General features: G+C 43.6%; 1 protein-coding gene across 1 annotated transcript in view; it reads right to left on the bottom strand.

Moving 5' to 3' along the window:
- Positions 1-3,824: 3,824 nt before the first annotated feature.
- Positions 3,825-24,097, bottom strand: part of uvrag (UV radiation resistance associated gene) — an 86,493-nt gene continuing 66,220 nt past the window's right edge. The window contains exons 14-15 of the mRNA XM_071898350.2: positions 15,933-16,024; positions 3,825-6,851 (exon numbers count right to left, since the gene is read on the bottom strand). Coding sequence (XP_071754451.1) covers positions 6,014-6,851; positions 15,933-16,024 — 930 coding nt within the window. The 3' untranslated portion in view covers positions 3,825-6,013. The remainder of the gene's footprint in view (positions 6,852-15,932; positions 16,025-24,097) is intronic.

The following is a 24,097-nucleotide window of genomic DNA, read 5'->3' as shown; positions in this document are numbered from 1 at the left end:
GGGTTTTACTGCAGAAAAATTGGAGAGGTCACTGGGATTTCTTCCAGGCAGATAGTTCTCGTTTCTCAGATGGCTTAAACAGCTGAGGAGGGTCGAGGCACAGCGCTGACCGGCGCAGTATCAGCCTGTCCGGGCCGGGCCAGGCTGAGGTGAGCGGATGCACCAGGGCCCGGTCTGCGCTCACAGACAGGACACCAGAGCTGCTGGGTCTCCCTCCGCACTTGTAACGTGCTCCCCCAAGCCCTGTATTGTGACTGTAATCCAGCTATAAAGAGTTATAGTCACAGTATGAGGTCTCAACTCGCTAATGAATGAGAGAGTACTTTGAGTCTGTGTGTTGACTTTGAACCACAGAGTTGAACGCTGGCCAAGCCTGATATCTGATTCTTGGCCTCCTCTTATCCCCAGTGATGAGCCTTATATGTACAGCATCCACTTTAGGACAGAGAGTCTTACAAGTTTTAGTTACATATCCACTACTGTCATGTCTACTATCAGTATCAATCCATATCCTGAATAGTTTTAGTTTGTATTGTTTAATTGCTAGATACCATTTGTCATCAGGGCAAACTAATTCAAATATTAATGTATCATTTGCTTTGCAGCAGTCTGCGTTTTCACAGACTGCTATGATACAAATGATACATTAATTACAATATACTGCAGCCATCGAATACTCTCGAAACATTTTTTCTCACCTCAGTTCACGGAATTCCAAAAATAAATTTGCATGGCGATATGCCAAAGAGGAATGACGGGATGTACTGTATGACTGAGACCAGGTAATGACGAGGATATAGAGTATCACAGAGACCTAAGAATGACAAGGGTACGGTGTGTGACTTTGACCCAGGACGGACTGTGTCAGATGATACGGCTGCTGTATAAATGGACTGCTGATGGACTGAAGCTATTCTCCTCTCGCTGAACCCTATTTGTCCTGCTCTTGATAGCGCTAAGCTGCACTGAACTCCATGACAACAAGGTCATCAGCACTCCCTTGCACATGCTGACAATATCAAAATGGCCAACAACTGTTTTAATGAAGTAATCAGAGTAAGTATCATTAGTGTAGACACTGGCCTGGGAGTATAGAGAGAAACTGAGGCTTAATTCATCAGTGGTCACACACACACATACGATGGTGTAAAGCCCCCAGGCCCGTGCTTACACAGCTAGGGCTGCTGATTTGGCCGCTGTGTATTTTGCGAGGTGCCTGTGATGATGAACAGTACAGTAGACGTTACATTGCAGCAGAGTTGAACTCTCAAACTGAGCACTCAGCTCAAAAATATGAAGATGGCTTGATGAATAAGGAAATAAGGCCTGCTTACTCTCACTCTCAGTGCCTCGTTTCTTTTTCCCATATACTTTAAACTACAATAATAACCTGCAAACTATCACAGTTTCAAGTCCTGCACCTGTGCAATGGCACACGCACTCAAATGCAACACTGTGACCTGGTCTGGTTTCCATGATGGCACCAATGTCCCCTCTCTGACTGGATGAAGTGTCATTCCCAGAAGGCCGAGCGTCTGTGTGCATTGTGGCAGAGCTTTCAGACACCTGTAGAGGCTTAGCTGTGAGAGCAGACAGTCTGCACAGTGAGACAGGGAGCTTATAGGATTGAGCAGCAGGAAACTGCTTTATGTGAACCTGGAAACAGAAAGTACTAAGAGACAGATTCAACGCTCATCTGCATTACTGAAAGCCTTAATGGGAAAGCCCAATAAGTAAACGTGATTCCAAAAGAGAAGGGTTTATTGTTGTGCTTAATGGGCTAAAATCTAGTGACAGTAGCAAATCTACCTGAAACTAAAGGGATATGTGAATTACAAGGACGTGGTATGCTTCCGGTTGCAGGTTTCCAGAGCTTAATGTGAACAAATTGATGCATTATCTGGAGCCTTGACAACAAAGTGTTACAGTAACACTGCCAGCAAGCTTGGTTTTTACTCAATTGACTTCATAATGAAATGATTGAGCAGCGTTTTTTTTATTTAATTAGAATGGGGTTTGCTTCAGGCACTGAACCCACTGTAAGGTTAGTCACGTGTACAAACACATGTACATGTACATGGAGTCTATGAGTCCAGGTTCTCTGATTGTCAGTGTGAATTAAACCAAAGAGCTGCAACCTGCCGGCCAATCTAATGAAGCTCCATCTAGTTAGTAATGCAGTTTGGTCCACAGACTTGTTATTTCAAAACAAAAAATAAGGTAATGTCATGAATCTAAATTGATTAAGATAATTAGTTTCATCAAATCAAGTGTAATGTAATTGTGTTAGAGCTCACATACTTTATGGGATACAGAAGACACCACAGGTTGCAGATTGTGTCAGGTGCTGCTTGCTTAGAGCAGCAATAATTATAGAAATGGAAGAGCGAACCTGACAAAGCCTGGAGGCAAAAGGCGTTGTTCACCCTGCTGCACTTGTTATTGCTATAAAGGGTTAGATGTTAAACATGAAGCCTTTCAGAGTTCAGTACAATTGTTTCATCTTTGCATGTATGGAGAGAATTATAAAAAATAGAGATTTTTTTCTTCATGGATAGTCAGTAGGGCAACAAAAATGAGATTAAGAAAAAAAAAGCAACATTTTGGTAGCTTGATGTCTAAATTTTTTTGTAATAAGCTATGCTTATCTCAACATCAAGGTCAAGTTTAACATTACGAATCTTAATTTTTTGTCATAAATGTCATAATTAAAAACTACTGTAAAAATTTCACATAACTGCCCAATCAAACGGTTGTATTTCTGGACTGTCTGCATGATGATGCTATGAGGACTGCTGCCAGTGCCGGTAGTAGTGCAATTTCACAACCTTGAGCCCATAATAGAAAGCAGGGAATAAGGTGCAGCATGTCTCTATTATCTAAATAAAGAACCTGGAAAGGACAAAACATTGATGTTTTTGATAAACTCCTATCTCAAACCCAAAATATTAGGAGACAGATATAAAACAGACATTTAAGATGGGCTGGTCTTGAGACCGCTCCCACAGATGAAAAACATTAAACAGGATGAAAGAAATATCATGTTTGATGTAGCCTGTACTTGCCAGACTACTGTACATTTCATGTAATTCAGTGGAAGATGCTCCTTCACTCTTTTCCCTGTCTGCAAACAATTTCTGTGATGAGTAGTGTTATGATTCATCAGTGTCAGCTATGGCAAAGGCAGATTTGTTATATATGCTTTGGCATAGCCACAAGACATGGATGTTAAGGTAGTTAATTTAAGGGGTGCAGCTGCAGCGTATCGTTACTACTAAAATTATAGTATATATACATTTATTTTAATATTTTAATTTTTAAAATGGTATAAATACAGCTAAATTCATTTTCATAACTCAATTGGCAGTTGAGTCTGAACCACTATTGTGGGCAATGACTTAACCCGATAGATTAGATGTAGCAGTTTAGTAACCTCTATTGTAAACAACTTTTTTTAACATTACATTTTCCTTACTTTTTTTATGCGCTTTACACAAGGAAACTTCTGCATTACTTGTTGGAAAGATTTGGGATAGAAACTAATATGAATCTAATAAGACGAGAAGGGAATCTGATTAGATTCTTATATCGAAAATAAGTCTAACCTTCCTATAGAAATATGTTCTCTAATCCGTCCTTCAAAGATTCCCGAACAGGTCCCTGAGGACATCGCAAGGGCAATTTTGCCCATTTCCCAAACATTTCAGCAGAAAACCCATCAAATCCTTGAATTAACAGGGATTTCACTGCAACAGCCCCCACACACTCAAAACAGAACACACCCGCACCAATACAAAAGTAGGCAGACCACGCTGTTAAAGGGGGCTACATACATCCATGCCATTGGACTGTAAGTCTTTAATAACAAAACACCCTCCATACAAAAGTATATGTACATGGTCACTTACTGAACTGTATAGCAGTTTATGGAAATGATCTCATATGGTTAATCTTTTAGCTTTAAATACAATACTTTTCAACAGTCAGCGACCACAGTACTCGATCAGAAATAAAAGGTGGGATGCCGGTGGAGAGTCCATCTTTGTCACGGCAGGCGATGCAAAGCAGCTGTCCATGTCAGCTTCCATCCATAAGGAGGTGTGTGACTCGTTCGAGACCCAGACACTGGTGATATAGTTTTAACATTTGACAACATCAATGAGTGACTTCCTATGTGGGTGGGAAAAAAGAAAACAACAAAACATTGATTTCCTTTGAAAGGAAGCACACACATTTGTTGAGACATAAATAATGCAAATAATTGCCAATGGATACCAGTGCAAGAAAGCAAGGTCGTTCAAAACAGGGAGACATGGGGGACTAAGACTAAATCACAGACAATGGGATTGAAATTTAAAAAGTGGATACTTGCTATTAACAATTAGAGCCTGAGCAAGACATTTCGACAGAACACAGACACATAATTCAATTTTTTGGTCTACTGAATATGAGAATCATTGGACATAACATTAACATTATTAATATTGATGGGGTATGCTAAAATGATAAAAATAAAAGAGAAAAGAGGACATGAAGGACAGAAAAACGATTGCACCGTATCCCTGCCATGTGCCATAAGCTCCAACCTCCCACTCCTGTGATCTTCATCTAAAGACCTGAAAGAGGCGCTGAACCCGATGTGGAGAGCGAGGGGAAGGTCGCCCTGCCGAGCGGGAGGGCCTGGACATGCGGCGTGTCACAGTAAGGGAGTGTCTGATTGGGCTACAGGTTTCAGCTCCCGCCTCACTTTGTGATAGCAAGCTGCAGTGTGACATAGTTCAAAGGTCATTGGTGGGTTTACTCGAAACGGAACTGCTATTGGTTGCATGCTAATGTGAAGCCCCCCCTCCCCCTTTCGGTATGTAGAGGCAGGTTACGCCGCACACAGATGCCCGCGTCCTCCCTCCCGCACTCGCCCACTGCCCTGCACTCTGAATGAAGGCCCGGGAAGCGTCTCAGCCACAAACATTTGCTTCTACAGTCAAAAGCATAAGTACTTGGACAGTGGGCTCCGGTTTGGACAGCTGAAGTCGATTTTGTCTGATAAAGCTTCCAGCAAACACTCTGGGTATGCTATTTTCTACTTTTATGATTGTAGAATTGAGAAAATGCCCAAACACAGATGTAGCGCAACAGTCCACAAAACCTTACAGCTCCCACCACTATGCCTCAAGTTATTACCAACTCACTTTGGTACGGTCAATTTCCAAGTGAAATGGAAGAATAAGCAAGCAGAACCCTCTTGTTGAGCCGAATTGGAGGTACAGTGATAGGAAGATAAGGATTTGGAACTGCTGCATTGAATCAGGGCCTGGACATTTAGTGACTCATCTACAATCAATGATGCATTGAAGGTTGTACCACAGTAATGTGGGATATAATCCATTCTGCAGCTGCAATCCCATTTAGATGCAGGAGGCTACATTTTGGGTGTGGAAGTGGACCTTAAAGGAAGTTTAGAGATGCTGATGTATTGTATGAAAAGTTAATGAGTGAATTAGTTACTAACTATTGCAATAAGGGTTTGGTGATGACGTGCAAATTTTATATATCATTTATTAAGTTAAATTTAATACCAATGGTCACCTGTTATTGGGACAACTGACTAAACTAACTGACATTGTTCTGAGTTAACATAGAGGGGAATTATTAATATTGAGGCCAAATAATACCATGGATAAAAACTGACTGTACTATTGTTTCATATACCTCTTTAAAAAACACAGCAAAGTCCACACCAAAAATAAAAGATCAATTTCAGCTCACTGTCCCAATACTTGCACTTTAAACTGCGTTTCATTTAAAGGATTACTATAGAAATGTTTACAAGAAGTGCAAATTGGTCATTATTCCAGAATAGCTCCTATGTTTTTTTTGATGTTATGATGCATTGAATGAGGGAGTCACACTTGGGGACTCAACCCCTCTCTTCTCAATTCATGTCCCTGACTTATATATGTCCAAACCCCTGTGCATGTCTTTCACGCCCCTCTCTCTCCTTAGGTCCTTTGCCTCACTTGTCAGAGTTCTTGCGCGGTCGGCGGAAGCTGGACATGTTCTCATTTAGTGCATAGATACGCCTGGAGAACTCCTCAAAGCCAGCAACGTCCAACTCGCCCAGCACCTGTTCATCACACTCCACAGCCACCGCGTGTTCCACAGGGATGCAGGGGTAGTCCTCTAGCTGGGCCCCTTCTCCCAGCCCTAACCCCAACCCTATCCCCAACCTCAGGCCGGTGGCCTCCGTTCCCATGATCTCCTCGGCCTGCTCCACCGAGCAGCGCAGCTCTGGGACCAGGCTGACGGGCCCCGGTCCTGGTACCAAGGAGCCGTTCATGGCACCCGTGTGCTGGCTGGTGGGCAACACTTCCTCACCAGTGTCCAGCATCGTAGGGGACTTGGATCCATCTGTGCTGCTGGGCTGCTGCTCTTCCATCTCTTCTTCTCTATCTACTTCAACCTCTCTTTCGGCCCCCTCGTCTCTCTCCATCTCCACCGCTGCCTCACCACCTTCATCCTGCTCTTCCTCCCGCTCTCCCTGCTCCTTGGCCTCCAGAGTCTTGGCCAGGCTGAGTGAAGCCATGCCAGCGTCTAGGGAGGAGGACAGGTGTTTGGGTGAAGGCGAGGGCGGCGCCAGGCCAACAGGGGGCTGCTGCTCCGCCATGGCTGTGTTGTAGCTGGTTGGAGGCGTGGCCTTGTACTTGAGCTTATCAGCCTCCGAGCTGGCCCTTTTCCTCAGGCCCCGGTCTGGGGAGCTGGTGTGGCAAGGGTAGCCTATCTCCGAGCCGGCAGACACACCGAGCTGGGACTTGGTCGGCACTGGGATGGAGCTAGAGATATGGTGCCGGTCACTGTGTGGGACAAAGAGAGAGAGAGACACTGAATGAATAGAGGGAAAAAAAGCGAGGGATGATGGAGCTAAATAAAGAAAACAAAAGAAAACAAAAGTCCACACACCAAACTGGCATTTCTTTCATGCTGCATTTCCTCAAATACCAGAATTACAGAGTATGATATCAAATATCAGAGTATGATCAAACTACTTCTGTGTTTTGATATGAGATATCCAATGGGGATTCAGGTTCAAACAACAGAGTAGAGATACTAGACCTCACTGCGTGTCATGGATGCACGATTTAGACTGCAGTTCCATTTACTACACCAAGCAATAATCTTTCACAGCCAAAATGAGAGACTAGGAAGTTGCAAGGGAGGGGATGAGACACCGAGGCTCCAATTGGACCTGCGTCCGCATTGATCTCATCAGCCCCCCCGCCCAAAGCATCTACCTCCTTACCCCCTGCTCCAGAAAGGAGACAGCTGCAGCCCTGTTGCAAATCACTCCACGTTACAACATTCAAAAAGCATTTGTGCAGCCTGTGTGACTACATGTACGTCCACTGACTGGAAGTGCACAGCAGGCGTCCGCCCAAGTATGTTGGACCTCTGAATAACAGATAACAGACTTGCGATCTGGGCCACCCCGCCCCACACATTCAAGTCATAAATTTACTTAAATGGGGGGCCTCACCGTCTCTTCCGAGCCAGGGCCATGTATACCTTACCAGACTACTTAGCAGTGTGCTTAACGTGACCATACAGCTATCTCAGGAGCTAGAACGGTGGGGTCAAGGGTGAAGCTGGGCCTCCCTGCGCTCTCCAGAGATCCACATGTGCCTGGTTAGAGAGTGAAGGACGAGACTCTGCTTGTTCAGTTGGAGACGGAGTCACCCCACATGTACCTGTAGATGTTCCCATATCTCCTGGCGCTCAGACAGGGAGTCTCGCTTGCGACAGTGGCACCCAGACCCCAGTGGCAGGAGGACTGGTTGACGTACACATTAACTGAGTACTAGGCTCGCTGTTTGATTGACGTTTTCATCACCAAACACATGACAGCTTGTAAAGCGGGGCCTGACCGTGACCCCTCATGGCCCCCTGCAGAGGTGGTCTTGACACAGGGTTCACAGGCAGGATCCTCCCATGACAGAAGTTTGGAGGAATTTGTCTAGCTTCACGAGGAACCTCTCTAACTTCAAAGTGCCTCGTGATAAATGAAAACCATCCACGGCCTTAAGGTACAGTATGTAAAAGCATGTTACGATAACAACCTCTGAATACTGTACCTCATGGCTACCATTTCAGCTAATTGGAGGCATATAGACGAAAAGGTTGGATAGTCAGCCAAGGTCAAGGTAAAGTAAATAAGGGTAATGACTTGATATTCTGAGAGTGCTCCTCTGTAGTGGGCAGAACTGGAGCCAAACTGTACTTTACTTGGCAGTTCATGTCCGTCAAAACACATCATCTAATCCAATTGACTTCAGCCTGGCCCCTAACAACCACATGGTTAATACGGTCGCTGAGGCAACATGGAAGTGATGCGCTCTTAAACACTTAATTTTCTCGGGAGGTAAACGAAAGCGAACGAATAGAGAAAAGTTAAATGATTTGACATTTAAAACATGTATCTGTGAATTTCCAAACGAAATCATCATGGCCAGTTCTGAACCTTCTCCAAAAACTCAACACTAGCCCGATTTGGTGGAAAGGAATATAGAGAGATGTCATGAGAAGTCAATTATCATTTAAATGACTGGAAAACGTGGCTCAGGCTCTTTGAAACACAAGACAGGTTTGGAAACCGGAGATGCTTGATGCAAAGCAAAAAGTTAAGAGTTTCCATAAATAATTTATAACAAGCTAATAAGTAACTACTACGTTTTTACTGGACTGAGTGATGTCCTCATGGCAAAGGCTCTGAGGCTGATTAGATAGCTCTGATTTGAATTAATATCAGCCATCTTGGTCTACATCTCTATTCTTCCATTACTTGCTCTTGCGGCTCCCTCACCGCACATTAATCCATTTCAGTATCAGAAGGGCTCTGATATTAGCTGACCAAGACACACGCAGATGTATTAATCAATCACACCGAGAGATAAACACACGGGCAGCTTTTCTGTGTGTAATCATGCCATATTGCTTCTGAATAATGAAGCGTGTCTTACTTGGACCGTATTTTTTTGCTAAATTTAGTTTCTACCTTAGATTAGTTCCTTCTACTAGTCATGTGTCGAGCTGAGCTCTTAATTGCGGCAGTACAGGATGAGTTGTGGAGGACAGCGGCCAGGCAAACCTCAGGGGTGTCAGAACATTTTTTTCTTAAAATATCTTAAGTATCTGCAGTATTCTCGATATGTCTTTTTTAGTGCAGGCTACACCTCCATTGTCACTGTGACCGTGTGTGCTAATGAAGTGTGTGTGTGTTGGAAAGAGAGAACTGCTAAAAAACAATTCCTAGAAATGGTTTGTAAAAACTGGAACCCAAAGAGCAATGAACACAGGGTAGTAAAGTTGTTCTTACAGACCAAGACGTCTCCTTAAAGATGCATCAGACAACTTTTCACCACTTGGTGAAGCCTGGCAACCTAGAGCAACAAGTGGGCCCAAAACTTGCATAGCAGTAGCTAGTGGTGTCTTTTGTTGACAGGCACATTGTGTCCGGTTGTTCATATTCTTAATAAACATTAACTTTTCAGAAGTTTTTTTCCTTCATATAAATCATTTTTACAAGAATTACTAAAACTCCCTTTTGGAAGAGGCAGGAAAACAAGATTTCTATCACAGTTGGGTTGAAACATTCCACCGCATCACTGTAGTGTGAGTTAAGCTGAGCCATTTTCACTTCTGATTTGTTGCCAGGCATCCCCGAGTCACGTCTCATAGCTTAATTAGTGCACCTTCTCTTAGCTGCTGTGGTCCGCTAGAACTTGTAATTGTGCATGTTAGGATGTTAGTGTGCATTCTTCGTCCCATAATTATGCTTCCACTCATTTTTACTTTAACCTTGCATTACCTATCTTCCTGTTCATGCTGCAATGGCAAACCTCCCTCCAATAGTCATGCAAAGACAGTGTCCCAAGAAAAAGCTTTCGACAACTACTACTACTTTCTGAACTAATACAACTACTACTACTAATATGCTTTCACAGGGAGGTCAGAGGTCAGGCTCAGCTACAGAGCAGCACCCTGGAGCTGGTAGGGATTCAGTGTCTTGCTCAAGGACACTTCAGCAGGGCGGATGATTGCTGGCACGGGGGATTGAACCCAGTTATTCCGGTATATACTCACTACACCACCCGGCTACTAAGCGTATGTGTTATTTCATGTAGCAGTTTCATAACAAGACTTTGATTTAGTGTAAAGCAGTCTTGGTGAAAGAGCATTCATGATATTAGCTTAAAATACGATGCTGCTGGGAAAAAGACCAATTGCTCATCCTTAATTTGTGATATCTGTGTAGTGATTGGCTACCTCCTTTGTTACCCCCAGCTATCCACGTCTCTATAAGAAGAGTGGGGACTTCCAGGGGTACGTCGCTTTTTAACTCTTTAGGTTTTACTGGGCCCCACTCCTTGGTGGATCTCCCTGACAACGATTTCACTGCATAAATGCTACTGAGAGGTCTCTGCCTAAATCATCAGGCAGAGAACCTGGCATGCCAAACCAGAAATAGGTTCACTCCTCTAAAGGGTTTCTCCCGCTCTCTTCTTTTCCGCTGCTGATGTCAAACCTGGCATATTTCAGGCAGACCCGGGAATTCAGTAAGCCAAACCTTTCCACTGTCTAATCCCCCGACAGGCTTCACAACATGCCCCTGTTCATATCCAAATCCTGCTAAGATGCCACGATTCTGGGCCAAAACCAACAATAGCAGATAAGATTTGGTCTTTTGATGTGGTAAGGGAAATCCCCGTGGAACTACTAAAGCAAACATTACTAAAAATGTGATATGCACTACGGGGGAAACTGAATTTTCTTTTTGTTTTAATAGGGCAAGGCTGCTCGACTGTCTGGCCTTTGAAGATAGGGAGTATTTCTGTTATATGGAAATCACAACTGCACAGCATGTGTAACACATTCAACAAGTTGACAATATAAACACCCTCGCATGTGGTTGTTTTTATGACATAGAAATATTGATATAATAATCTAAGATGCTAATGTACCAAATATAAAATGGGACTATTTCTGCTTGACAGTTTCCATAGTATTACTATTAGTAATAAATGGAGCCTAGCAGGAGTTACTTATAGGACTCTGCTGCGCTCTTTGCAGAAAAGTCTGATTTACAGACATGGGATCCTTCTTCCAAATTTACGCTTGAGGCACATCACTGCCTTGTCCCTTAGGGAAAAAAACTATGTGCGCCTACACACACACACACACCTGTGCACACTGTGATTATAAATTGGGGTGTGTAGGTCTGCACATGTGTATATGTACATGTACATATTTGGGTGCCTTTTAGTACCTAACCTTTTTTGGTCATCCGTTAAATTCAGCCCCACAAATTATATGAATGGGAATCGCAGAGGCAACATAGTTCGGAATTCTTGGTCATATTATGTTAAATATAAATGTATGTTAAAGGCTTCATTTTTATTATAATGATAATGATTTTGCCCAAAATTTAAAACACAGTGTGTCACCCATGACACCACCCATCCATTTAAGATTATGGATGCCTACAATTTTTTTAAGTTTGTCTGGCAGTTAATGGGGAGCTAAACCATGTGTACCAATTTCACCTATGGTAGTTTTGACAGTTTGTATACTTATCTCAAGCTAAAAAGCCATCAGCATATTAGGGGAAGAACAGTAGATGTAGAGGTAAATAAGAAGTAAAATACCTTTGGTATGTTGACGTTTGTAATGCACATGGACTGAAAATCTGTTTAATCACAGGTAGACCATTTGTGAGTGTGTGTGTGTGTGTGTGTGTGTGTGTGTGTGGGGGGGGTGCTATCATCATCATGACTTGCAAAATTTTCATTTGAGGGAAACTGACTTAATTCACAAAACATATCTGAAAAATAATCATTCTGCACGCTACAGGCTATATATATTTAGTTATGCTTTGTCTGCAGAATATTGGGCAGGCTGCCTGCCACAGCTGAGAGAGTGAACAGTAGTGTCAAAAGGTTTATTCCTGTGTACCGTCCATGCTGAGCAGTGTAGAATGTTAGCAGAGCTCTTTGGGGTAAACTGGACACTGATATCTCTGTGTGAGATTCTGGCATGGACATTCATTCTCACTGGAATAACTATCAGCTGTAAAACATCACTGGATTCCAATCTATATTTATGGTTGCATGGACAAGTTCAAATAACATCTGCAACATTACTTTTTACAAGTTTCTTATATGAGGTAATTCACAACATAAGCAGAATGTCACACCACTTATATTTTAAACATCTTATAGGCCTGATCCGTTTGTTTTTTTCCCAAAAAATTGAAACTATCATGTTATAAAAACTTCTATTAGAAAAGTGAAACTCAAAATTTGGTTAATATGATTGTTTTACAAAAAAGTAAACATGTCGTCCCCCACGAATGACGAGGCACCACTTGGACCAATCAGTAACAAGTCATTGTAACATTGTAATGCCTCCCTAAGGCCAATCAGTGCAATGAGATGCATCATTCCCTTAAGTTTCATTAAAAAATTCGATAAGCGGTGTCCAAGACACTGACAATTAAACAAACGTTGTAGCGCCTCCCATTAAGCCAATCAGTGTAATTCTGAAAAACGCTGCAATGGAGAAATGACACATCATTCCCCGAAGTTTCATCAAAACCTCATCAATGGCATCTGAGATATTGTGTGTGATGGATAGATGGACCAGGGGCGATCCATAGTCCCTCTCCTTTCATTGTGGGAGACAGAAGAAAAAAAACATTTGGAAATTGCAGTTTTATCTCCAACTAGACTGAAACTCAGTGAATGGAAAAAGGAATTACACTTGATTTATTCTTCCTAATTATCATCCTTCATTCCTCAAGGCACCCGCTAAGCTTAGTGTGCCTTGTAAATGCTTATTTCAGGCGTAAGTACTTCTGTACTCTGTCACTGATTAGACTGCACCTGTCTAAATATCACAAGCCCTTGTCTACACAAGTGACAAAGAGGACTACCATCAAGACAGACACAAACTTATGATTTTATGTGGTTTCGATAACTTTTCTCTCACTATGGCTTCTTTGGGGAGGAGTTTGCATCCTCCAGGCGCAGCGTGTTGTGCCAGCAGGAACATGGCTGTGTTGAATCAGCCAGGCCGGCCGCTCTACCACACCTTGCCTCCCCCTGTGTGAGCAGCCCTGCTTCCAGGCACCGGGGAGGGATTAGGGCCCTGTGAACCTCTGCCAGGCCCTCCGCGGATATGGAGCGGCAAATGGGAGCATGTTGAACGCGTTTGTTTTGATCTCAGCGGTCTGTTCCGTTTACAAAGTATTGGTTTCTGGTACTGTCTCTGTCTCCCTCCCTTGGTAATAGATTCACCATTTGTCCTCTGTCTTGTCCTTCAGCGAGGCCCCCCCCCCCCCCAGAAAAAACCTCAATACTGCCCATTTTTCATTGGTGCTACATATGTTATGACAATGAGTTCCTGAGACGCCGCTGTTTGGAAATGTACAAAGATATGATCAGGCGTCAGCCAGTCAACCACCATACAGCCCACTCTACACAAATGACATAACCAAGTCTACGCACACCTTACGAACTTTTAAGTATATATTGGATTCTCACACATGCTCTGCCTTTACTCAGTCTTTCCATCCAGTCTGTATAAAATGTCCTAGATGAACCCGTTACGTTCCCATGCTATGGATCTTTGCGCTTTGGGAAAGGCCTTCTGTGCAGATTGGACGCATGCTGCATTAGTTCTATATGGAGGGGGGAACCATTTCCAGAACATATTTGGAAATGGTTCCCTTGGCCATATCCTTCATCACATCATCCCTGTTTGGATGGGTGGAGGAAGAAAGAGGTGGCAAGGAGGGATAGAGGAAGTGGATATCAGCGCCTCTCTCATAGTCTATGGGTTAACTCCCTGCAGCTGCCATACAGCATTTTTATACATCCATATTTCATAAGTTTGGCCCTCGTGCTGGAAACAGTATCTGAATTTAGGCTTTTTCAAGCAAGTGCAATGGGAGGATGGGAACTGATATGGGGAGGAGAAAGAGCAATAAAAAAAGTGTGTAGCGTGAATGTGTGTACGCAGGTCAGAGGGGGAGCTGCAGTGTGCGGGGTCTTGTGACGAGAGGTGGCCAAGCCGATACCACCTGTACAACACAAGTATATCTGGTCATTTTTCACCTGGACCGTATTTCATCTCATCACTTTTCATCATCCCGGTCGATTCTGACACAAATCTCGTCAACTGCCTCCCTATAAAGCTATTTACATCTTGCTTGCCTGGGTGTGCTGCTGTCCAACACAGTCCTATAGGGACACTCAATAAATACATAAATGACAAATTAACCTAAACATATTGACAACCCCTGCTGTAACGAGATATGTAATATTTAATTTTTAGTTTATCCATGACGTGACGACTTCCTTGTATTTTGTACTTTACACAGCGGTGCATATAGACAGGCCGCTGCAGTTGGCCAGCAAAGAGTAAATAAGTGCTAAAGCAATAACCAAGGTAGCACCACAACTGTACAATAAAGAATCCATCTACAATAAAGGCATGACTTTAGATACTTTTCAGTGTCCACTGGCCCATTTGGACTGTATTGGAGGACAGGACACTCAGGCAAGAAAGACGCAAGTAGGTCGATAGCGAAGTAATTAACAAGATTTTGGTCGATATCGATTGGTATGATGACAGAAGATGAGAAAATAAGGTCCAGGTCAAAAATGTCCGGAGTTATGCTTGATGCTCTAGAGCCATGTGTAAAGCAGAGTTCAAAAGAGCTCTTTTATAGTATGCGAGTGTGACTGTGTGTCATCAGTTTGCTCCCTGAGCCAAAATATAATCACATGTAGATAGTTAAAAGTAATAGATGCAATAGATACACATGTGCCTGTAGCTCAGTGCAGCCAGTTCAGCAGAAGGAGACGGGCAGTTTCATGATTCTCAGTCGACGACTCATGAGTCAACACAGAGCGGCTTTTGTTCCCGTCCCTGTGGTCTCGTTGTCTACCAGGAGCGTGGCTGCTGCGAGCAGCCGTACAATTGTTGCACTTCAACCTCCACTTTTTTACTTCCCTCCACACTCACACACACACACACACACACACACACACACACACACACACACACACACAGCGGTAGCCCCAGGGTTCGCGGGCCCATGCTTTCATCTAATCTATCTTTGGGCCCTTCCACTTCCAATTGGGGGTAGGAGCGGGTATGAAGGGCTGATTTGAGGGTTCGGGCTTTTCATGGCTTCTTTCCTTTCAAAACAAAAGATTATTCAATTAATGTGTGTAATACACATTTTCCCCTTTGCTGACCCTGGGAGAGGAGTGGAGATCAAAGACGGCTTTCTCTTTTATAGGGCAGTGGAACTGAAGTCTGACGCAGACTAACTCTCAGGTTTAAGTGAAGGGTTACTTACAGGCCATAAGACTGTAGAAGGAGAGAGAGAGAGAGAGAGAGATCTAAGCATTCCACCCACTGGGACAAAGTGGCTGCTGCAAATCTCATCAACGACCATTTTTTTTTTCATGTGGAAGTACAAATAATGTGCCATGGTGGTAGAGTCCATACGATTTCAGTCACTGTGGTGCTGTGTCAGAGTGATGTCAGCACAATAGCTCAATTTCACTTTGAAAACCTAGTCATACTTCTAACAATTGCAACCTTTGGCAATAATTTGAAAGTTTAGGCAATGATAGAAGTTAATACATAATCAAATTAATTGTTGCATAATAACATAAAGCAATGAAAATAATCAATGAAATGATCAATTAGTCAAAACCTGGTCTATCAAAGCAAAACCAATTTTCAAAGTAGGTTAGTTTCACAGATATTGGCTCAATCTGACAATGACGTTTGGAGGAATATTTGTGGTCTAAACTGTCTTTCTCACTCCTTCCATTCCTAAAGTGAACGGTTGCCATGACACTTACCATCGGACCAGCAGGCCGTGCTCCAGGAAGTTCTTCAGGTTGGGTAATGTTTGCCGCAGGTCCGGGGTGGACAAGCCATGTTGGTATCTCAGCTGGAAGAGAAGGGAACACATAACGTTAAACTCTAACAACCTGCCGCATGGTGCTGAACCATACACAGCGTGTAGTGGCACAGCGCTGTATCGTTTAGATACATATGCACAGTCTCCATTTTTGGACATCCTTTGGAGAAGAAAGGAATACCACCTACAGCACCGGAGGACTGAAGCCGACATTCTTTCACCATGAAATAATTCTACTCTCTCCATCACACTATTATTCATTTGGACACACAATGGGCATTTTTCCCTGATAACAGGCGCGTGTGCTAATATGTAAGGTGTGTGGAAAGACAGGGGATGAGATGCGGGTGGCAAGAAAAACCAAACTCGCTGCTTGAACATCTGGACGAAATGGGGCGAATAAAGAGCACGCTATGAAACTATTACTTGCTCTCCCATTTGCTCTCCCTCTCTTTTCAGTAGACCCACTTCTAAATTTGGCGTCTAACACTCCCTCCCTCGCACCACAGTGCTTTATTTCATGATGATAGAATCAAATCCACTGAAAAAAAATCAACAAGGCCTCCACGAAACTCCAGCTCCGGCGCCAGAAATATCTCGCCGACAGTTGAGCAATGTCATAGCAAGCCAACCCGTGTCCTGGAGAGTTTATTTAACCTATATTACCGAACAGCAGAGGCGCATCATGCCTCACGTCCAGCGTATATCTCCCAGGCCCTTCTGTCACACATACTGCCTGCACCAGCTGACATCTGTTTTCTTTCCACTCTGGCACCACGGCAACCATTCTTCTTTTCACACACACACACACACAAACACACACACACGTACACACACACAGTCCCACCTTCCGGGCAAGTGATGAAGTGCATGTGATTGTGATTAAGAGGGACACAGTGCGCCCACCGACACACCTCTCACCCAGGATAACATGCTACTAACTCATACACATAATATGAAGACATAATGGGGTGAGAGGCACGATAATGGAGGAATTACAGAGAAATAAATGTTTGAGCCTCAGAGGCCAAAGGTCACACATTTCCTTGTTTTTGTTTACAGTTTAAGAGGGAGACAAATGGTTTTCTGGGTATCAGCAGTCATCGCAGCACGTCCACCCCCGCCCGTTTTCTTGCGGCCACCGCTGTAATATTCTGTCAGGACCCTGGTGCAGTACATAGTGGTTCTTGTAAAGCTTGATTAATGGCATGAGGAGTGGCATATAGGCATTAACACAAGGGGCCGTGCAGCCACTGCCAGAGCACACAGAGGCCACATGTGTGTGTGTGTGTGTGTATGTGTGTGTACGTGACTCTCAGATCTCTCCTCAGCCCGGTAACAAAACGGCTTTAATCCCAGTCTGTCTGAACAGCTGCCAGAATAATGTGTGCACTGTACGGTATGAATGTGTGTGTCATGTACCATAGTGTTCACATGTCTGCATCAGAGTGTTTTTATGTTCCAGCATGTGTGTGTGTGTGTGTGTGTGTGTGTGTGGGCACGTGTGTGTGTGTGTGTTCTGGCCTCAAAAGGTCCCTGCCTGTTAGTGGAGCCATAGAAACAACAGTCACGACAGTATCAGAGTAGCGCTTTTATCAAAAGCAGCTCAGACTGAGGGAGTCAGACAGGGGTGTCGCCTCAAATCCCCACTGGTGATGAAATGGTCCAAAACCTACGAGAACAACACAGAGATCCATTCATGGCTCAGAGTAAACCTCGGGGTCTGACCGAATGACGGTGCAGCGCTGTCCACAGGCCCGGCTGAACGGAATAGGGTTTGAAATGGTGGGCCAAGATCAATAACACCACCAGTTTAGAAACAGAAAGCGCATAGCAACGTTGGGCAGGGGGCCTTGAATGTTCTGTGCCAGAATGTGAAAAAAGGATCAATCTCGTGGAAATCTCAACAGGTTACGGTCTAGATATGAATCAGAAATAAGCATAGAATAAATATTATGGCTTCAGCAAAGGTAAACTACGTTTGTTGGACATACTGTATGCTTTGTGTGACACTCGAGCGAAGTTGCGAGGCTTAACAAAACGTTGACTTATAATCCCAAGACTTAAGTTGGTGAATTGGTCTGAGCTCTGAAGTGCGTGTGATAACTGCACTGCTTGTGTGATGGAAGCTCTTTGTCATATTACACGCCTGTGTGTGTGAGTGTGTGTGTGTGTGTGTGTGTGAGTGAGAAAGAGAGGCCATAAGTGTGTATTTGTGTGTGTGCCTGCTATTGTTTTCCTGTGCTGAAACCTTGCCAAGCGTGCAGCACACAGAAACTGGATATGGGTGAAGACAACAGAGTGAGGGGTGACATCACTGGCTCGCTCTGAGTACACTGCATTATTGTGGAGCTTGTTCTGGGGCATTAAGAGAAGAGGACGTTCCTGGGAGGCACATGTGTGGATGATGAGAGGTACTGAAAGGACCGCAGCTGGCCCAGGGTACCATGTATGTCTCCAACATGGCAACAAAGCAGCTTGGATCTTGGCTCTTTCTTTTCTCTTAAGCCCTAACAATTCCACCTGCGTGCGTGCTCGCCCAGGCTTTTGCCAAATCTCTGCCAGTGGGCACCAACAACACTTGAGCTAAGTGTCTGGTTGGCAGCAGCGCACGGTCACCAGCACTGGGACTGGGCTGTGTGGCTGCTTCACACTGTCTTTGTAATGAGGTGTGTTAAACACATCCAGACTGTTTGGAGGACTGGATGCAGAAGCCCCACAGCTGACCCAGCGCTCAGCCAGCCAGACTCTATCAATATTCATAAACTGGTCTGGCCTCCCTGGTGGAAGCCGCATTAAGTTGCTTCTCAGAGTACACTGTGAGTGTGTGTATATGTGTGTGGCAGCGCTATGAGTGTGTTGCTCATGGCCTTAGTCCTGGGAAGGATTATATCCTGGTGCTTGGCTGTTGAATATGCAAACATCAACCCCTTCCCCCCCTTCCCCTCCTTCCCCGCTTGAGACAAACAGAAAAACATCAATGAGCTGGCTGTGTAATCTGGAGGAAAACAGAATGGAGAAAGTCGTAACAGAGGATGAAATGTGTGAGACAGCTTAATGACATGAAGCTGGATGTCATTTCCAATTGCAGGCGCTCAGAAAGCGTAAAATGTAAGAATGTAAGATGGAAACAAACAGCTCAGTGGGAGGCTCTAGGTTTTGGCGTCTAAACCCAATCAGTTGTTTGGGAATGTGTTGTAACTGACACACTGGATTGATTTCTGTTGTGCACAACAGAAATCAACCAAAATTGGTGTATGATCTGAAAATTTTGGAGTGCACAAGAGTGTAAAATGAGTATCTTGGAGAATTACGCAAAAACACGCATCAATAACAATCTCCCAATGTTTCTATGTCAACAACTCCAACCCAGATCATACAAATTGCTCAAAATAAGTCCACTTGAGACAGCTTGTCATTTCCCATTTCCCTCCTATACATCCTCGTGTTGAATGCTGGCGGAGTCCTTTGCGTGCTTGTGTATACGGTATGGAAGTCTGCTTTCAACCTGGCCACGGGGCTCTTTGTAATGGGGCTAACCAGATCGTGGTGAGAAATTCCCCGGGCCCATTGAGGGCGGCTGTAAGGCGAGAGGACCTAGTCGGAGGGGAGGGGGGCGCACCCACCGGGGCTCTTTCACATGATGACATACTGAAATGGATCCGGCCGGGGCTCCTCGTCGCTGCTCACACCTTTGTGTCTGGCCACTCCCTACCCTGTTTACCTATTCAACAAAACCTACTCGGGTCTTTGGAGCGTTTGTACTGGGGAATCTGTCGATATGACTGCGAGGCTGGGTATGGGTGTGTGTGAGGGTAGAGGATGTGTGCAACTGACTCGCCATGACTGAGAAGCCGGGGATGCATCTTCATCCATCACACAGATAAAGTAAGAGCCAGAAGAATGCAACACTGTATACAGCTCTAGCCTGCCAATCCACTGGAGCCTTGACCGCACATAAACACAGTGAAGCTGACGAGAGCCAGTGGGAACCAGTCAGTTTACAGTACATGCCACCCATCATTTGGCAAAAACCTGTTTGTTTTCGCTGAGCTCTGTAGAGCGGCTAAACAAACACAGCTCGGCTTATGCCACGTATTACTGTTTCCCTGAATTTGTCACTACTAATCACCCTCAGATCAGACCGCGAATGTGGGCGGGCGGCTGAGCATTTTGAGGTTGATTGCTGATGACGCGGTGTAGGAGGGTGGCCCAGGTAACGAGGCGCTCCTCTCCCCCCTTTTATGCCGTGAGATCACTGGAAGAACTGCTTGTCAGCGCGGACATCACAACAGTTCAGCCGGTGGACGTTAAGGTGGTCCTCCGTGTTCATTGGAGATGGGAAGCAGAGGAAATGTGGGACGCAGGATATTTCATCAAGAGCATTGCATTTCGTGTGTCAAGGGGGTCAAAACTCTCCAAATCAAACTCTGGAGTATCCTGTGCATGTCTGACCTGCATCACGCACAATTACCTAGCGATTTATAATCAGAGTGCGTTTGTCCACTTGGGTAAAAATAGAAATGGTATTTTACAGAGTGCATAGGTCTTACCGACTCCCTAGGGAGGATAATCAGGGGGCTCATTAGGTCCTATGACAGCTTGTTGTACAGGGGGCTGTCCAGGTGTTCCTCCCTCCACCATCCCTCTGGTAAATCCACAGTATGGAGACTCCAGCCAAGACCATGTGGTTGTGCAGACATGAGTCTCCATACATAGGCCTCATGTGTAGAGAAGTTGAGCTATGGGAGCAGCCTGCCACTGACAATATTTCAGGGCTCTGTCTCTTTGGATTAAGCTGATTGAGTCATGAACAGCATACACACCAGTCAAAAAAAAAACATAACCTGAAAAGACTAATACTTTCATGAGACCTGACAGTGGTAAAACCAAAAAAGCCATGATGTAGCAAACTATCAGGTACAAACAAAATATGATCAGACAAAACTAGAAAGTCAAAGTATGGATGAATTCATTACAGTCTTATTGAAGAGTGTCTGCTGCTTCTATTATATCTACAGATACCTGCTATGAACTGTGGTATCATGTCCGTATGCTGTGCTGTTGATTACTGAGCCAAAGCTTACAGTATCTCACTGACCTGCAGCCAGACAACTGGCCACACTGCACTGGCCAGAACAGAATAAACAGTTTATTAAAACAGAAAGTACGCTCTTACTACACATTAAAAAAAAAGCACATTACGCTAGTAAAGCTGAAGCATTAGGAAAAATTGTGGTTCTCTCCTCTGTAAAATCACCATGTCATCATTTCTTTTGGCTCATGTGACATCCGTCTCTGTTTGGAAAACATTTTGCATCCACACAGGGGATTTATGGGCCATTCCTCAAAGGTTATGACATGTGGTTTCAAGTGAAACATACAATAAAACTGGCCAGCAGCAGCTCCATCTGATTATTTTATAAGGTCTTGTCTACGGCACTGCAAGCCACACGTAACAAAAGTTCAGGACCTTTTGATCGACGGCTTCTGTTCTGCCCGCCAACAGATCTATTGTGGGCAAACTATTGGAAGGTTGAGTCCAGTTCTGAGGACATAAACAGCTCAATCACCTCAGTGGGCTGATACGGGTCACACTTTAAAAACAATCTATTTATATACACTGAGCTTACTTTCTGATCTACTGTTTTGACGTTTCAATAAACAGTTTGGCTCATCCAAACGAATTACAGCATTGGCGTTGTCACTCTGTGGCCAAGCTGCAAAGCCAGAACCCATCATTTTCATGTTAAATATTGATTATACGCCAAACCTTACCATATCACAAAAATATGCTTAACCCTTACTTTGAAAATAGGGAAGAAAACACGGTCATTGATGTCTGAGGACAAAGCAATTTTTGACTTTGCAGGTTAGCCAGAACGTGAAAACCCAGCACTGGTACCACGGCCATGCACTTTCACAACTGGTCAAGTCATCTTGTTTGCATTGTCACTATTGTTATGATAAAAAAAAATTATTAATAGCAAACTATTATTATTATTTGATAGGCTAACAGCCTCTGACAACATTAAGCTTCAAGTAGCGTGCCCCCTTGCTATGTGGTTGTGGCTACAAGCAATGGGAAAAAAAAAAAAGAAAAACACAATTTCACCACAGGCTGGGTTCCATGTAGCTCTTTACATTCAAATGTGCCTGAAATTTACCAGGCAACAGAGGGACAAATGACTTGTAACTGCATTCTAAAAGAAAAAATATATACAGTATTTCAACGAAAGAGTCATACATGCCAAACATGTTGCTAAAATTAGGAGATACAAATAAGATATAAATAAGCTAAACCGCCATTCTCAGTAACTAAAAAAAAAAAGATTCTACTTAAAATGGTAATATTAAAATCTGACTTGTGAGATTACTAAACCACTAACCAACCAGAGGGCGCTTCAGGATAATTAACAAATTTGGTTTTGACTCATGACTTTCAAGTTTCATGGAGAAGTAAAGTAGTGCTCCCTCACACAAAGCCTCCTTGTTTACTTGGAACAAAAGAATGTGCAAAAAGGCAGCAATTAGTTTGGCTCATGGCTGCTCATTTGTTATAGAAACGCCAGGAACCGATTGCAAAACCATTATTTCTCAACACAAAGGTTAAAAACCTTGCCAATGCAGTGACATACTGAAACATTTACCTATCCATTACTAGACAGTTAGTACACATGACAGATTTATGCAAATCTAGCCAAAACAATAATGTTGTAGCAGGGGGTGAAAATTGGAGGGAAAAAAAAACAAAACAAAAAACACTTCCCGGAACCACACAACCACATGATCAGTGAGCTCTAATGCACCCATGCTGGTTGTGGTATAAAAGGAATACGTCTGGCCATATTGCCTGTTGTTAACATGTATATTTGGCTCTAGAGAAGTTATTATAGAAGTCTCTGTAAAAAGCATCTTCCTTCAAATGACTTATTAGGAAGCTTGTACTTTATGGTCCTCATATGTTTATTCATGTATTGTGCCTTCGCCAGTTTTTCCCACTACTTTGTGTATTCATGTCTAGCAGAATTCCCTCTTTGAGAAGCCTTTGCTAGCTCACCGGTGGATTTGAAATGGTGGTTAATGTTTGCTACAGTATGGCGCTTTCATGATTGCACCCATCTGGCCGATCCTGAGCAAATAATGAAACTCGCTCTGTCTAGCCTGCACTCATCCGCTAAATGAATTATACAGAAATGTTCACCAGGATGGAAGCAAAATGGCCGAGACAAAATGGCTGCAGATGGGAGCTGTGACATCAAGTGAAAGCATGAATGGAAGGATAATCTTTTCTACCCAGAACCAAATCAAACGCTTAAAGGACTGGTTGAGATTTCTGGAACTACTGTATACACTGAGTTCATTATAGAAAAAATATCCACGATCTTTACGGTAATTGTGGGGCACTGAAAATTATTTTCATTTGATTTACAACTATAATTTCTAGTTATTCACCGTCTTGTATCTTTAGATTTTCCATTACCAGCTTTGAATCGGTCAATGACAGGTCAAAGCTAACACTTTATGGGGCAATCGAGCCTCGGAACCTCAACAATCATGCGGTACAGCGTGGGATATGAAATCCAACTTGATTAATCACTGGAGCCTTTCATGTGTCTCAGTAAATATACAGAGCAGGACTGAAATGTTGCATGAGTCTGGCTATGGTCATATAATTTGTTCACTCCAGAAACTCACTTCCATGAATCTCTGAGCATTTCTTTGGCCTTGAAGAAAATGCCACGGTCATCATCATCGGGTCTCGGAGCCAAACCGAGAAGCCGGGTTCGTAAACACCGCAAGCGTTTGCTTACCACACAAATTGTCTTCCCACATATTTGGAGTGTGAAGAATCCCTGCTGCGTCTGACAAATGGCATACACAATCATACTCGACTTTTAAAATTTATTTCTTCATTTCCTCATGTTCATGTTTCTCGTAACATTAAAACATACTGTTTACAGCTCCCACCTAGCTACATTAGTCATTCGTTTTGCATTAAATTGTAGTTACCTCACAGTTCCCGTTGACTCCAATACAATTTCACATTCATTACCTACTCAGACTCAATGCATGGGCAGAAATGGCAAAACTAAACCCACA

The sequence above is a fragment of the Centroberyx gerrardi genome, chromosome 11 (assembly GCF_048128805.1).
Source record: "Centroberyx gerrardi isolate f3 chromosome 11, fCenGer3.hap1.cur.20231027, whole genome shotgun sequence".
Lineage (NCBI taxonomy): Eukaryota > Metazoa > Chordata > Actinopteri > Beryciformes > Berycidae > Centroberyx > Centroberyx gerrardi.
This window is presented reverse-complemented; position numbering and strand designations above follow the sequence as displayed.